The sequence below is a fragment of the Rana temporaria genome, chromosome 4 (genome assembly GCF_905171775.1).
Source record: "Rana temporaria chromosome 4, aRanTem1.1, whole genome shotgun sequence".
NCBI classification, from domain to species: Eukaryota; Metazoa; Chordata; class Amphibia; order Anura; family Ranidae; genus Rana; species Rana temporaria.
In genome coordinates this window covers 429,754,565-429,770,275 of record NC_053492.1, presented here as the reverse complement: position 1 = coordinate 429,770,275, position 15,711 = coordinate 429,754,565, and the positions used below count along the sequence as shown (strand labels likewise).

Here is a 15,711-nt window from a genome sequence, read left to right as displayed (position 1 = left end):
TGTCAAGATTCTCGACAAGCCTAACAAGGAACTCGTCAAGGAAAACGATATGTCTTTTCCGACGAGTTCCTCGGTCATGTGCACGAGGCCTTATTCATGTCATCAGTTCTCAGCAGCACCTGAGCAACTATTTTCAAGGATGAAGCATACAAAGGGTAAAATTAAAACCAACATGTCTGATGAGCATGTTTCAATTCATTGAGAATTGCTACCACATCCATGGAACTAGAGATTGGTGCGTTTTTTTTTAGCAAAAACAGTGTCAAATATCAAAGTTTTATGTTGCCCTCTTTTACTTTTATAATTTTTAAGTTAAGTTTTATGATTCAGATAACTCCATTATCTTTATCGGTGAGCGTTAACGTGTGATCTGCCTGACTTTTTCTGCTTATCAGCTATCTTATTGTTAGTGTATTTTATGTGCGGGCCAATAAAATTTCTTCTATTTCCAATGTGGCCCAGGAAGGTCAAAAGGTTGGAGACCCCTGTCCTAAGATATTTTTCTAAATATTTTATATATAATGATGAATTCTAGATTTTTTTCCAGGTGGATCCCTGTATTTCACTGCAATTAATCAGCCTGTCTCACCATCAGCTACTTAGGCCCCGTACACACGACCGAGTTTCTCAGGAGAATTCAGCCAGAAACTCGATCGGAGCTGAATTCTGCCGAGAAACCCGGCGTGTGTACACTTTCGGCCGAGGAAGCCGACGAGTTCCTCGTCGAGCCAAATAGAGAACATGTTCTCTATTTCCTCGTTGTTCAATGAGGAAAATTGGCTCACCGAGATCCTCGGCGGCTTCACACAGAACTCGATGAGCAAAACGATGAGTTTTGCCCGTCGAGTTCCTCGGACGTGTGTACGGGGCCTTAGATAGAAATCTTAACCACACAGAAACTATTTCTAGTTAGTCAGACCTGACTGGTAGACCTGCACTGAGAAAGAGTAAGAGCAAGACAGTGTTACTAATCAAGGAGCTTCTAAATAAAGCCAGATGTTTAGCACAATTCTGTACCAAAGCTCCAACAGTGGGGTGCTTGTTAATGTTGACCTCACTAGGCTGTGCAATTTACTATCTTTTTATCTTAGTCTTTGTTTATATGAAAAAATACTTTGTTGTTGTTTAATTATGGTTTTGTCTTTGCTGATTTTTTTGGGATACAGATCCTTAAATCCAAAGACTTAACATCACCAATGCAGCGCTACATAGACAGTAAAGTTGTGAAGACGAGAGCAGAAGGCGAGTGGTTGTCGTTTGACGTCACAGAGGCCATCAAGGAATGGCTTCGCCACAGAGGTAAGTGCAATTCATTTAGAAGACATTCTAAGTTTAAACCATATCTATCTATCTATCTATCTATCTATCTATCTATCTATCTATCTATCTATCTATCTATCTATCTATCTATGTTTATTGGTAAGTCTCATCTTTTCTCTTACAGATAGGAATCTTGGATTTAAAATAAGTTTACATTGTCCATGTTGCACCTTTGTACCTTCAAATAACTACATCATCCCAAACAAAAGTGAAGAGCTGGAAACCAGATTTGCAGGTACATTAATAGCTCCATGCTTTGTTTCATAAAAATACACTTGCTGTTAATTTGATTCATTAATTAAGGATCAAGTTGATACGGGTTGTTAGTATTTCTGCCAACTGAGCACTTAACACAAAAGTTAAATTTCAATGTTTTTTTCTATGTGTTGGGGGCTCTGGTGGTGCAACTTCTTTGGTCTGAACATCTGCTGTAGCTATTACAAGGGGTCCCGATCTCCCTGTTGAAATTATTTTTTAGTTATGTTATGGATACAGCAGGAGGAGTGGGAAAACCATATGGAGGTGAGGACAAAGCTAGGGTTTTTTTAAAGCATATCTAAACCCCAAAACAAAGAATGTAATAATATATTGTATCTTCCTGCCCTTAGATGTGGTGGTTGTAATAATTTAAATTTTTCAGGTCTTTTTAATATTTTCACCTGGTGTCAGCAACATACTTCCAGTCCTAGGGTGACTATTCTTACATACTGCTGTCCTCATCTCCATAAATTAGGTGGAAGTGTTCTATAGTTCATAGGTGAGAACTGGGAAAGTTGATCACATTGATTGAAATTTCAAACCATGCCAAACCAGCATGTGTATTAGCCCATCAGACTCCACCTATGGCAAAAATAAAATGTTATGATTAGACTGACTCCGATAAGTGGGAAGCTGTTCAAACAGATTCATAGTGACTGCAACCCATAAGAAATAGTCAGGCCTGCTGTGATAAATCATTGTAGTCAGAATAAAAACAAGAATTGTGGTTTATTGCTATTAATTGCTGTACTTTGCAGATATAAAAAGATGTGAAAGAAGCATGATAATCCCTACCTGCTATGTGTTCCATGCCCATGATCTTTTCAGTCTTGTAGAGTAAAACAGGCTAAAGAATTAGCATCTGATCTTTCTGAGTGTCGTATTTGCTATGTGCTGTGGTTCCACCTGTAGGATGCTACATGACTACTGTGTCTATGCAGAACTGTGGTTATGTAGTGAATAGTGGGTGAAACCACGGGGCACAGGGGCAGACTTAGGCATCCGACACATCCAGAAGTGTCAGATGATGAAAATTCCTCAGCCAGTTTAGCGCTACATGAAAGGGAAGACCAGAGGTACAGGTAACGGGAAGGGACAGGTAAGTGTTATTACTCAGTTTTAAAAAAATAAAATAAAAATTAACAGGTTATACTGAAACCTTACAGCTTAGTGTGCGCACACAGATTTAATCTATCATTTTCTGAACATCTTTTAAAAGGTATGGATGACCCTTTCTTATACCCCATCGTTGACCACAAAAATTTGAAGCCTGGTCAGAAAAAACCTAACAGCCAGACCCCTCATCTATTACTAATGCTGCTGCCATCGTACAGGCAAGAGCCGCAGCAGGCGAACCGGCGGAAGAAACGGGCTTTAGATGCTGCTTATTGTTTTAGGTGAGTAAATAATGTAGCCGTACAGATTAATGAATTCTCTGGGCCATATTAACACAGACTCAATATTAAAAACGAAATTGAGATGGTGAAGCGCTGCACTCCAAGCTTGGAATACGTTCTGAAAAATTCAAATCATTGCTTGAACATGGCAGCTCTCTTTTGCCCAGTGTGACCACAATGGGATTTCGGGGAAATTCATCTTTTATAGAGTTAAAGGGAGAGAGCCCCAGAAGGGTATTATCAAGAGTGGACATCAATCCCCCTTCACCAGGGCTTAGTGTTGTTGTGCCAATGGAATCTGGAAGGGTGTTTACTTAATCAGTGAGTAGACTGGCAGTCAATATTTTGTGTGGCCACCATTATTTTCCAGCAGTGCCTTAACCCTCTTAGGCATGGCGTTCACCAGAGCTTCACAGTTTGCCACTCCTTCCACTCCTCCACGACTGCTCTTACAAGTGCACTTCCAAGTACACTTGCAGTGCAGTTGTAGTGCAAAGTGGATTTTCCTTTAGTAAATGACCCCCTTTGTGCTCCTCCACCTTCCGTTTGAGGATGCCCCACAGATGCTCAATCGGTTTAGGTCTGGAAACATGCTTGGCCAGTCCATCACGTTTACCCTCAGCTTCTTTGGCAAGGCAGTGGTCGTCTTGGAGGTGTGTTTGGGGTCGTTATCATGTTGGCATATTGCCCTGCTGTCCAGTCTCCGAAGGGAGGGGATTATGCTCTGCTTCAGTATGTCACAGTGCATGTTGGCATTTATGATTCCCTCAATGAACTGTAGCTTCCCAGTCCCGGCAGCACTCATGCAGCCACAGACCATGCTTAACTGTAGGCAAGACACACTTGTCTTTGTACTCCTCACCTGGTTAGCGCCACATACGCTTGACACCATCTGAACCAAATAAGTTTAACTTCCAGTAATCCATGTCCTTAGTCTGCTTGTCTTTAGCAAACTGTTTGCAGGCTTTCTTGTGCATCATCTTTAGAAGAGGCTTCTTTCTGGGATGCCATGCAAACCAATTTGATGCATTTCTGGCGTATGGTCTAAGCACTGACAGGCTGACCCCCCCATCCCTGCAATGGTGGCAGAACTCATACATCTATTTCCCAAAGACATCCTCTGCATATGACGCTGAGCACATGCACTAAACTTCTTTGGTTGACCATGGCAAAGCCTTTTCTGAGTGGAACCTGTCCTGTTAAACAGCTGTAGGGTCTTGGCCACCATGCTGCAGCTCATTTTCAGGGTCTTGGCAAACTTCTTATAGCCTAGGCCATCTATATGTAGAGCAACATTTCATTTTTAAGATCCGCAGTGAGTTCTTCGCCATTCCAGTGACCAGTATGAGAGAGTGAGAGAGATAACATCTAATTTTACGCACCTGCTCCCCATTTACACCTGAGACCTTGTAACACTAACAAGTCACATGACATCGGGAGGGAAAATGGCAATGTGGGCCCAATTTGGAAATTTTCACTTAGAGGTGTACTCACTTTTGTGAGCTATACACTCTACTTTACACTATACACTACTTTACATTGTAGCAAAGTGTAATGTCTTCAGTGCTGTCACATGAAAAGATATTAAAAAATATTTACAAAAATGTGAAAGGGGTGTATTCTACTTTTGTGAGATACTATAGTCATATATATATAAATGCACTTATTGAAACTTTTAATGCTCTTTTTGACAGGAATGTTCAAGACAATTGCTGTCTGCGTCCATTGTTTATTGACTTTAAGAGGGATCTTGGCTGGAGATGGATTCACGAACCCAAAGGGTACAATGCTAACTTCTGTGCTGGAGCCTGTCCCTATCTCTGGAGCTCCGACACCCAGCACACAAGGGTAAGTCCAAATGTTTCCTTCTCAGAAGATGTGTATAACTTCATTATAAGCAGTTCAAGAGAGTGTATGACTTAATTACTAACCATTCAAGACGGTGCATGACAGACTATTAATATTTCAAGATAGTTTGCGACTTATTATTAACATTTCCACTTTTGCCAAATACTGTGTTAAATGAAGTATACCAGCAGCTAAAGTATACCTGAACCCTCATTCTAACGTTCATTCTCTGCTTTATTTATGATGAAAGAGCAGCTTAAATACTTCCTTATGTATCCCTCTGTTTGATCACATGGCCTGATGAGACATTGAACACATGAACTCAGTTGAAAGGGAAGTTCATTCTTAAAGGGTCACTAAAGGAAAAAAATGTTTTTCTTTAAAATAACATCTTATACTTACCTCCACTGTGCAGTTCGTTTTGCACAGAGTGTCCCCGATACACATCTTCTGGGGTCCCTCGGCGGCTGTCTCTGGTCCTCCCCGCAAGAACTCAACACATTCATGCGAGAGAGCTCGCATGGTGATGAGTCCTTGCGGGTGTGCTCCTGTGATACAGAGAGCGGCCACAGCCGCTCGCTGTATCACTCGGCCCCGCCCCTCGGCACGCCGCTGGATGTGATTGACAGCAGCGCCAGCCAATGGCTGCGCTGCTCTCAATCCATCCGCTCTAGCCAATCAGAGGCCAGGTTGTAAAGTCTGAAGGTTTTTTATCTTAATGCATTAAGATAAAAAGTCTTCTTTGTGCAGCAGCCCCCTCAGCCCCCCTAATATATACCTGAGGTTCCTCTGATTCCAGCGATGTTGCAGGAGTGTCTTGGTTGCTTTCCCTCCTTCTTGGCTGAGACAGCAGCGCTGTGCCATTGGCTCAAGCTGCTGTTGATCAAGTCTGTCAGCCAATGAGGAGAGGAAGGGGCACAGGGATCTGTGGCTCGACTCGGGTGCCCCCTATAGCAGTGGCTGCTGCTAAGTATTTTGCCATAAATTGGGATCTGATCCCAGGTAAATTGTTTGTGTGTTATCAGCTTAAGTACATTTGGGGTTATTTACGAAAGATAAATCCACTTTGCACTACAAGTGCAAACTACAACAAAGTGCACTGAAAGTGCACTTGGAAGTTCAGTCGCTGTAGATCCGAGGGGGACATGCAAGGAAAATAAAAAACAGCATTTTAACTTGCACATGATTGGATGATAAAATCAGCAGAACTTCCCCTTTGTTTCAGATCTACCCCTCAGGTTTACAGTGACTGCACTTCCAAGTCCAATTTCAAGTTCACTTTGCACTTGTAGTTGGCACTTGTAGTGCAAAATGGATTTGGCTTTAGTAAATAACCCTGATTGTGTTTATCTATTGTTGTGACCTAGATGAGGATTTGATCACTTTTTATGGCAAATTACTGCAGAAAAAAACGTACATTCCAACTTACTTTGTCTTCCATTGTAAGAAACTGTCTGACATAAAAAAAAACTGAAATGTTATCTTTGAGTTATCAAGATCAAGTTTTCCTTTATAACTTGAATATAAGGTATTTGCTATATATTATTTATTGGAACCACTTGTAGACTCTTTACATTTTATACTGTTGAGGACTTCAATCAACCATTCAGGGTGTGTATACATAAGAAGATCTGCTACCTCAGGGGAGACCAACTCTCCAACCACTGCCTTTTTTTTTCTGACCTGCAAAGTAAAAGGCATAATGTGCCTTAAATGACTGCACAATTGTCATTTAAAGTAATGCAGTGCCGTATCATAAAAAATGGCCTGGTCATGAAGGGGGGATAAATCTTCCAGAGGTCAAGTGCTTAAGAGGCAGTGGCTTAGCACTGTCAGCCTGTAGGACCTCGTAGACACGACCGAGAAACTCGACAGAATCCATCAAGAAAGAGAGCTTTTTTGCCAAGGAAAACGGTCGTGTGTAAGTTTTTCATCGAAAAAACTGTCGAGGAACTCGATGAGAAAAAAAGAGAACAAGTTCTCTTTTTCCTCGACGGGAGTCTCAATTTCCTCGCCGGGCTGGTTTTCGACGAGAAACTCGAGCATGTGTATGCTAAGAAACCCGCGCATGCTCAGAATAAAGTATGAGACGGGAGTAAAAGTAGCATTTGTAATGGAGATAACACATTTTCACTCTGTATCAGACTGAAAAGTGCAAATCATTTATTACCAAACTTTTATTTAACACGCAGTAACATGAGATTAGCAAAAGCAGCCCCCAGGGTTGTGCCAGTGGAATCGAACTTCCCCTGCCATTGTATGTGTTGTACATCACCACGTTTGAGAACGAGGAGATTTTGTCTTGACCGTGTGTACGCAAAGCAAGCTTGTCGAGTTCCTCGACAAGCCTAACAAGGAACTCGTCGAGGAAAACGATGTGTCTTTTCCAACGAGTTCCTCGGTCGTGTGTACGAGGCCTAACAGGAAGTGATCTTATTGGCAGGATCTCCAGGTAGGAAATGTTGCAACAGCTTTGCAAATAAATGATTTCCTTAAGAAATTTATATACCGAAAAACAGATTCTGGGATTACATATAATTTAACTAGTTACATGCAGGGCTTTCTTATTTGCAAGGTCAGCTTCACGGAAAAGTGAGTAATTGCTGAGCAGAAGTAACAGTTTCTCCGGATACTAACCAGTCATAAATATCTGTTGGGCATTTACTGTGCATGAGATGCTTGTGCAAGCACTGTATAATATAGTCACTGTGGCCGGGATGAACAGAACTTCTGTTCCAGTCTTAAATAGTCAATTGAACCAGCAGGAAAAGGTCACTTTGTGTTTTACTAACCTATTAATAATATCCTTATTAATCCATAAGCATCGCCACTGGGTCACCTATTCACTACATGCAGCAGCCGAAATAACATTAGTTTTTATAAATAGCTTATCAAATTCTATCTAACTCAAATATTGTTCTTTACAAATACAACTCCCTTTTACTTGTATGTATGTATGCCTTATAACACATGTAGCTGTGTATTCATGTTTTTATTGCTTATTTTATTCATTCATGTAACACTGAGAAATTCTACCTTGAAAATATACTATCCTTACATTTTTAAGTGGAAAGTCTACCTTCTATTTTTTTTTTTTTTTTTTCTAAGTATATATAGGACATGGAAAGGTTAGAACATTTATCAGGTTTTATTTGATGTCTCTGTTCCTATTTGGCAGATTTATCCTTACTTCCTGTTCTAATGACAGGTGACACACAGAGAGGAAGTTAAAGGAAATGCTCCACTGTAAAGTGTATGTAAAACCTAAGGCAGGCCATAGATTATCTGATTTGCTTTTCTTAAAAGAAAATTGCTTAATTCCCTTATCAAAACAGCCAGTGTTGATGGAGAAATCCCTCCTGCAGCGCGATTGTTTTCTGCCGGTGGGGAGCCTTCCCTGTCGGCAGAACACAATAATTCAAGGAAACATTAGTTTCTAAGGCTTCAGAGTGACAAGACTGTACAGCCATGTTATGGTAGGGCAAAAATAAACTGGCATTAGGGATGAGCTTGATTTAGTCCCCCTGTAAGTACAGCAGAACCCTTGCTACGCTGTCACATGATCTTATCCACTCTTGTTCCATCAGCTGTGCTCAGGGCACCCCTTCCCCAGAAGCTGCATGTAAGCAAAGGAAGGGGGAGGTGAGGGGTAGCATTGCATGTGAAATTATTGACCAGTTATGGCCACACAGCCATATTAGGTCAATGTCCATGCCCCAATATGGTCATGTGGCCATTTTAGGCACAGCTGATTGTTGTGATCATGTGATCATGTGACAGCTTCCCTCAGGTTCTGCAGAATGAACCTAGCTCGTCCTTTGCCAGGTGTTTTTCATTCTTACCCACTTTTTCTTTTCAAAATTTAAAAAAAATGTTACAGTTCATGTTTTTTTTTTAATTCCACTTTAACAATTCTCATTTTTTTCCCCCTATAGGTTCTCGGCCTGTACAACACCATTAACCCAGAAGCCTCTGCTTCTCCATGCTGCGTATCTCAAGACTTAGAATCTTTAACCATATTGTACTTTGTTGGGAAAACACCGAAAATCGAACAGCTCTCAAATATGATTGTAAAATCGTGTAAATGTAGCTAGACCTGACAATACAGCGTGTGTTTTAGTGGGGGAAAAATCCAAAACATTTAAAAAAAAATGTACAAATAGGGCTTGTTCAATCAGTGTTATAATGTAAAAAAGGGGGAAAAAACGGTACTAGTGTGAATTTTTTGAATTTTTTTATAACTGGCAGAAAATTCAAAACATTGAAGGTTTCATTAAGGGTTTTGTAGTGACTCAATTATAGATCCTCGGAGAGGAGCATTACCCCCTCTCCCTTGCTGGTTAATGTTCCTGTGTTATAGTGGGAGATTTGGGCCAACAAAAAAAAATTTGATCTCAGTGACTGGCAGAATGAGCCCTTGTCTCTTCACAAAATTAACTTGTTTCTCGTTAAAATCATTCTCCTTCTCTGGTACTTTGTTGTATGCACAGTTATAGCGTGAAATATGTTGGTCTTCTTCCACGTCTGTTTCATATCTGGCTTTACTTTCGATATTCTATTGTGTGCAAATGACATCCGCACAAAACAAAGAGGGGAAAAAGCCTCACAGTGAAGACACAATTACAGAAAGGAATGTCTCAATTTTTCTGAGCAATGGCGAATAACAGAGAGAGACATTTATTTAAAAAAAAAATAAACACTGGAAGAATTTATTAGTGTCATTATGTGAAAGAAAATGAAAACAGGAATATCCCTTTAAGTGCAGTTATTGCATCTGCTCTTACTTGACCTGCCTATTGTGTTCTAGTAGTCAGTCCAACAACCGCTTAGAACACCATTATTTTGCTGTTGATCTTATTTATTATTTTGCCATGAATTATGCGCTGAAACAAAGACCAAACAAATAGCTCAAATCAAATAATTGATGATATTAAATGTTTTTTAGCCTACAGATGTACTTTTGAGATTAATGCACCATGGTAAGTATAGCTCTAACGCTGTTTAGGATGGACAGTGGTGGTGTTCTCTCTCCCACTGGTTTCTTTAAACATTTGAGGCCACTGGTGGGGAGGTCCTCCTCTGAGATTCTGATTCTGGCCCTGGGTTATAGACTCACTTTGGCCACCTGCAGAACAATTGTTTTGCCTGAAAGGTTCTATATTTATAACCACCGGTAAAGCATTATAGGTGCATTGAAAACCCATATGGATGAGGCTGGACTTCTTGTTTGGTCTGCAGTTATGATAGGAACAAACACAGGAGATGACTGAAACCACTGGCGTTTAACCATTACAAAGTTACTCGTTTTGGGTGCTCTTCAAATTTAACAGTACGTGTTGCCTATATGCAGTTGATGAAGCTGTTTGATGGACTACAAGCATGCAGCTCACAGTTGAAGACTTGAGCTCTCATCTATGCTGAAATAAAAAATGGCTATCAGTTCACTTTGGGAGAAGCTATTTATAAACAGATACTGAGAACTAGTAAGAAAGATGGCTCATGATTGGGTATGTTATATGTTCATACACATTGGTTCAGTCCTTACTATGCTTTTCAGAAGACATGTATAGTTTCAGCTACCCTATCAACTTGAGGCATCTCAAGATGGTTAGCAACAAAGCAAGGTTCGTACTTTTCTTTGGCAAATACATTTTCATTGGAAATATTTGTTTACTCTAAGTTAAACACCTCTGCATGTGTTAAGAAATGAATACACATTTTTGTTTTTGAGATCACATTGATACTGCACAACTAAGGTACATGGACATTTAAGGGGAGCTTTTTTATTTCATTTTTGTTAATCTTTCTTTCTGGCACCTGACCAATTTGAACTGGGCAACATTTACATACTTCCTCCAAAAGTCTTGTTGTTTTTGTCAAGGGCCACCTTACCTTTTCTTGAAAAAATAAATAAAAATCTGCATCCTTTTGACCACTGCCCATTATTCCCTACAAAAACTAGGCCTTACACCTTAAATGTATTTTTTTAATAATGTTTATTAAGCAGGAGAAATGAAATCATTAAAGGGTATGTAAAATCGAAGTATGTACTTCTCATTTGAACCATTTGTATCTGTTAAATATACATTTGAAAGTGTTTTGTTAAATCTTTTTGAAAAGTGCAAAAAATACCTATGCCAGAAATCTTTTAACTTCCTGTGCTCTCAGCCTGTGCTGCACTCATATCAGTTATTCCTAGCTATCTCCTAGGACTTCAGAAACAGTCTTCTCTATGTTATGAAGAAGAGTGGAAGGTATTTGAAGTCCAAATCAGGGGAACATCCTGGGGGGACAATTCTGCATCTCCATAGATGCAGTAGGATGAATTAGCATTGTCACCCTTGCATAGGAAGTGTGTTGCTGGCAGGATCACCAGGTGAGAATGCAAAAGAAAGAGTGTTTACATAAGCTTTAACTTCCTGAATAGTATTACTTACCTATATTGATCTGTTGGAATGGGTTCTTGAACTTTTTGTTGCTCCCATTGATACATACTTAAATGTAGGAGTTGCCTGTGTTAGTGCGAAAACCTAAAAAAAAATCTTCTTGCATTTGGAAATCAATGACGCCTGAGATATGTCAGAGCATGTTGTAGATATAGCTGCATTCTTTAAATGCAATGCAGCTTTAGTTGTTAGAGGACCATAGATGTTTATGGTTCCTCCAACAACAAAGCTTGGCCAACAGTACAAGAGCTTATGAAAGCATAAAAATACAATATAGTTAATACATACTATTTACAAGTAAATGCGATTTTGCGCTTATATAAAATCAGAGGAGTTGGCCTTTCAGGTATTTTTAATGCGGGTGGGACATGGGTTATAGGAGGCCATGGAAAATTAAATTTAGGCCATGCCTTGAGATTAGGCAGTGCAGTTCGAGCATATCAAGGCAGTCGCCAACCTTGACTTTATACAGGCCTGTTGGGAGGTCTTTGTCTATTTAAGTGATATGTTTGGTGTATATATTGCCTTTCTAGTATAAAAAGCACATCTGTAATTTTTCTGTACATAATAAAAAATAAACGAAATCAGTAATCACCATATGTTACAGTCTACATAAAAAAAACATAATATGTTAATGCAAAAATCTCTGATTGTATGAGGCATTCGTTTGTTATTGTAAATTTAATTTAGTAAACTAGTGAAATATTTAATATGTACCGGTCTAATCAACAGACCTTTACTATGATGCTGTATAGCTATGCTATGTTTGTTCCAGGTATATGTAACTGTACCGATAGTATTACAATAGAGGAGTTGTAGCCTCAACTTTTGTTTGGAAACAGTTCTGTAGACCTTTGTTAGAAACATAGAAATAACTTGGTACATCATAGGGTAGATTTTCTAATATTGGTGCACTCAGAGTCTGGTACAGCTGTTCATAGTAACCAACCCGCTTCTAACTTCAGTATGTTAAATTAAGCTTGCACAATAAAACCTAGAAGATGATTGTTTACTATGCATAGCTGCACCAGATTTGGTGTGCACCAATTTTAGTAAATTTCCCTCCATGTGTAATATGTACCAAATTACAAAGTATTCTTTGGAAGCACTCAGATATTTTTTTTTTGTAGTAGGCCAGTATAAGTTGAATTCTGTTCAATGACTTGCACTGCAAATATTTTTTAGTATTTGCATCTTTCTCATTGATGTGCCATACGATATCTAATGGTTGTAGATTTTACAGTCCACTCAGGGGAGAACTAAGCTGGGTGTCAGAGGGACATTTGCCCCATGGGCCAATATCAATAAGATATGTTGAGCTGGTAGCCCTGACCTGCAGTCAGTGATACATGCTGGAATTTTTATAGCTACCTGCCTCCCATTTAGACCTGTGATCACCAAGTCTGACAGCATCTACTTGTTTTGCGGCTCTGAGATGTGACAGAATGCTGAGAGTTGTAAGGGAAAGCGATGCTGAAAGATATAAAAAGTTTCTCATATTAAGCCATTTCTTTTAGGAATACCCACCTTTCATCATGCCTACCAATCCAATAAGTCACTTTCGTTCTTTGCATTGTATACATTCTTTAGCCCACAGAAATTTGTCCTTACCATGAACATTGGTTGTGTTTGCCCTCCCTGGCCAAAGATTCCAAGTCCTCCTCTAAATCCACTTCAGATAAAAAAAAAAGCCAATTTAATAAATGCCTTAATTTTAAATGGATTCCACTGACCTTCAGGGGATCATGGACATCTGTGCTGTTGCTGTGTGTCCCCGCTACAGAGATTTACTTCTCTATTATGCTGGTGACCATTGTCTCTAGAACTGAAAATGAGGGACAATCTAAAATATAAAGTTTTTATGGGAATAGAGGAGAAGTCTTACAATTGGGTTGCTTGTTCTAGTGACAAGATCTTGTTCACTGTCGTGTCTATAGACAAAAAGTAGGGCAATCTACCCAATGGTACATAGATGGCAAAAACATTTACATAATTTAAATTGTGTTTACTCTTTCCTAAATGAATAAAATCTGAACCCTAAAATACCCTAATGAATTAATTGAAATGTGTATAGGTTTGTTTCATGGTTTTAATGTCCATGGACTCAATGCAAAATATTTGCAGTCCAAACAAGAAGGATATCCTAACTTCTCAGTGCTAAATTTTAAGTAGCATAAAAAACAGATAGTATACTCAAGATTTTTGTCAATAGCTGATAGTAAAAAAAAGTAACCTGGTTAGGTTACCCATGTGCCTGTATATTTGCATATTGAACAAAAGCCACTCTTTTGGGGGTTATGCATAGTATGTAATTCAACTACTAGAACTGAATAGAAGTTATCCCGGTCATTTAGTGTTTGTAACATGAAACAATTGCATTTAGAGATTCATGATGGAACTGTTTCCTTCAAAAATGTGATAAGACGGCAACAACGGATAAATGAAACACACCACCACTGGTGCCCTGAGCAAACACCAACAGACACTCAACCACTGGTGCCCCAAATGACCTTTTAACAGGTACTTTTCATCTTCTCATTGGGCACCAACATAGCAGCATATACAGTAGTTATGCTGTCTGCTCCCCTATTCGAAAGTAATTGTCCCTGAGCCTTTTACTGCTTTAGGCAGAAATCCTGCTTTACAGCTTTGATACTGGACGTGGATGCTTCCAGTTAACATTTTAGATTCAGTGACAGATGTGGAACTGAAAGTTGGTATTTTGTGTTCACTAGAGCATGGTCAGCCAATTGGTGGAAAATAAACTAGATACAGTATATTGGCCCTCTAATATGAAAACTTTTGCTACAGATAGAGAGATACTTCCCTACTGGGACCAAACTTATCAGTATAATAGTGAGTGGAGGGGCTTTGAAACCATAAAAGTCAAACTGTGTAACCAAGACATTGTCAAAACTTCACTCTGTCCAAACACAGTCCCCATACTATAAGTTCCTCTGGAAAAAAATGTTGGTATGCACGCATTCTGTGTGGTTTGCTACAAGACAGACAGAAAATGTTTACAATGCAATTTTTCTCGTACAGTGTCTATAAATCCCAAATTAGATCAATTTGAAGGAACACAAAGCTAAAAGACATATCTTGGTTTGGAAAATATATCCCAGAATGCTTGCAATTTTTAAACACACAAAATCATTTTTTTTTTTCAGATTTTGTTTTAACAAATTAACCATCAGATATTACAAGACAATCTTTTTTTTTTTTTTTTACATATAGTTTAAGGAGCCTACAGTATTTTTCCAAATGAACAAAAACCTGAATGCTTCACAACTATGTAAATAATTATAAATATGAACAAGAACAACTTTTAAGTCATTTTATTTGTATTTTTGTTTGCTAGTAGGGTGCAGTGTATGTGTAATATTCCATCAATTTCAGTGAAATGGCAATATTTTACAAATATTATATAGCACCACAAAAAAAGTGATAAATAAAAGTAACCTATGAAGGTGTATTTTAAAGCTGTGTATTTTTGTTTTACATAAACAGAATTTTACAAAAAAGTGGATTCACTCTTGCAAATTTTGTTGACTTTCCAGGCAATAGACCAAGCTTTCAGTAAGTCAATTTAAAAGAAAGAGATGATATGGGCAGTTAATTACTGGTGGTATCCTAGATAGCAAAAGACAACTTTACATTGCATGTCAAAATCATTACCTTGTGGCAGGTGCAGTTAAATGTGAGTTGCATAGATTTTATCAAAACTGCATTGTTTCCAAACCATTGTTTTTCTTACCTCTTCCGAATTTCCATGTTTTTATGTTCAATTTTTTTAGTTTCATTTTTATGTATTGTTATGGGAAAATCTGATGACATACATTTACAGATCCATATTTGGCTTTTTCAACAATACACCTGTATAGACCGTGTAGGAGTAAATAAATGTAAAATGAATTCTGTTGTATTTTTTTTTTTTACTGATTAATCCATATTTTAACACAATGTATGTCTGTTGTTCGTGGTGCTGTAGTGGTAATAAATTATTTGAGTTGTACAGTTATGTTTCGTCTTGAATTTTTTTTCACATTTTGTATAGGTAGGATATGCTTTTGGCATCACTATATGGCCTTAAGTTTGTTGACCTCTGGTCATCACACCTATAAACATTGACACTAATATGGAGTTGGCCCTTGCTTTGTGACTATAACATTCTCTGCTTTTCTGGGAAGGCTTTTCACAAGATATTGGGGTGTTTCTGGAGGAATTTGTGCCTATTTAGCCAAAAGATCAATTGTGAGTACTGATGTTGTAGTGCACCGTAGGCATTCCGATGTATCCCAAAGGTGCACAGTAGGGTTGAATTCAGGGCTCTGTGCAGGCCTCTTAAGTCCCTCTAGACCAGCCTTTCTTAACCTTTTAAACACAGAGGAATCTTTGAAATAACTTTTCAGTCTAAGGGAACTCCTGTTAAAAATGGCTTT

General features: G+C 38.7%; 1 protein-coding gene across 1 annotated transcript in view; it reads left to right on the top strand.

Annotated features, from left to right (window-relative positions):
* The window catches only part of TGFB2 (transforming growth factor beta 2), a 203,808-nt gene extending 188,518 nt beyond the window's left edge, over positions 1 to 15,290 (top strand). Inside the window, 5 exon segments of the mRNA XM_040351436.1 lie at positions 1,167 to 1,299; positions 1,445 to 1,555; positions 2,798 to 2,975; positions 4,670 to 4,823; positions 8,759 to 15,290. Of these exon segments, the coding sequence (XP_040207370.1) occupies positions 1,167 to 1,299; positions 1,445 to 1,555; positions 2,798 to 2,975; positions 4,670 to 4,823; positions 8,759 to 8,917 (735 nt within the window). The 3' untranslated portion in view covers positions 8,918 to 15,290.
* Positions 15,291 to 15,711: the final 421 nt, after the last annotated feature.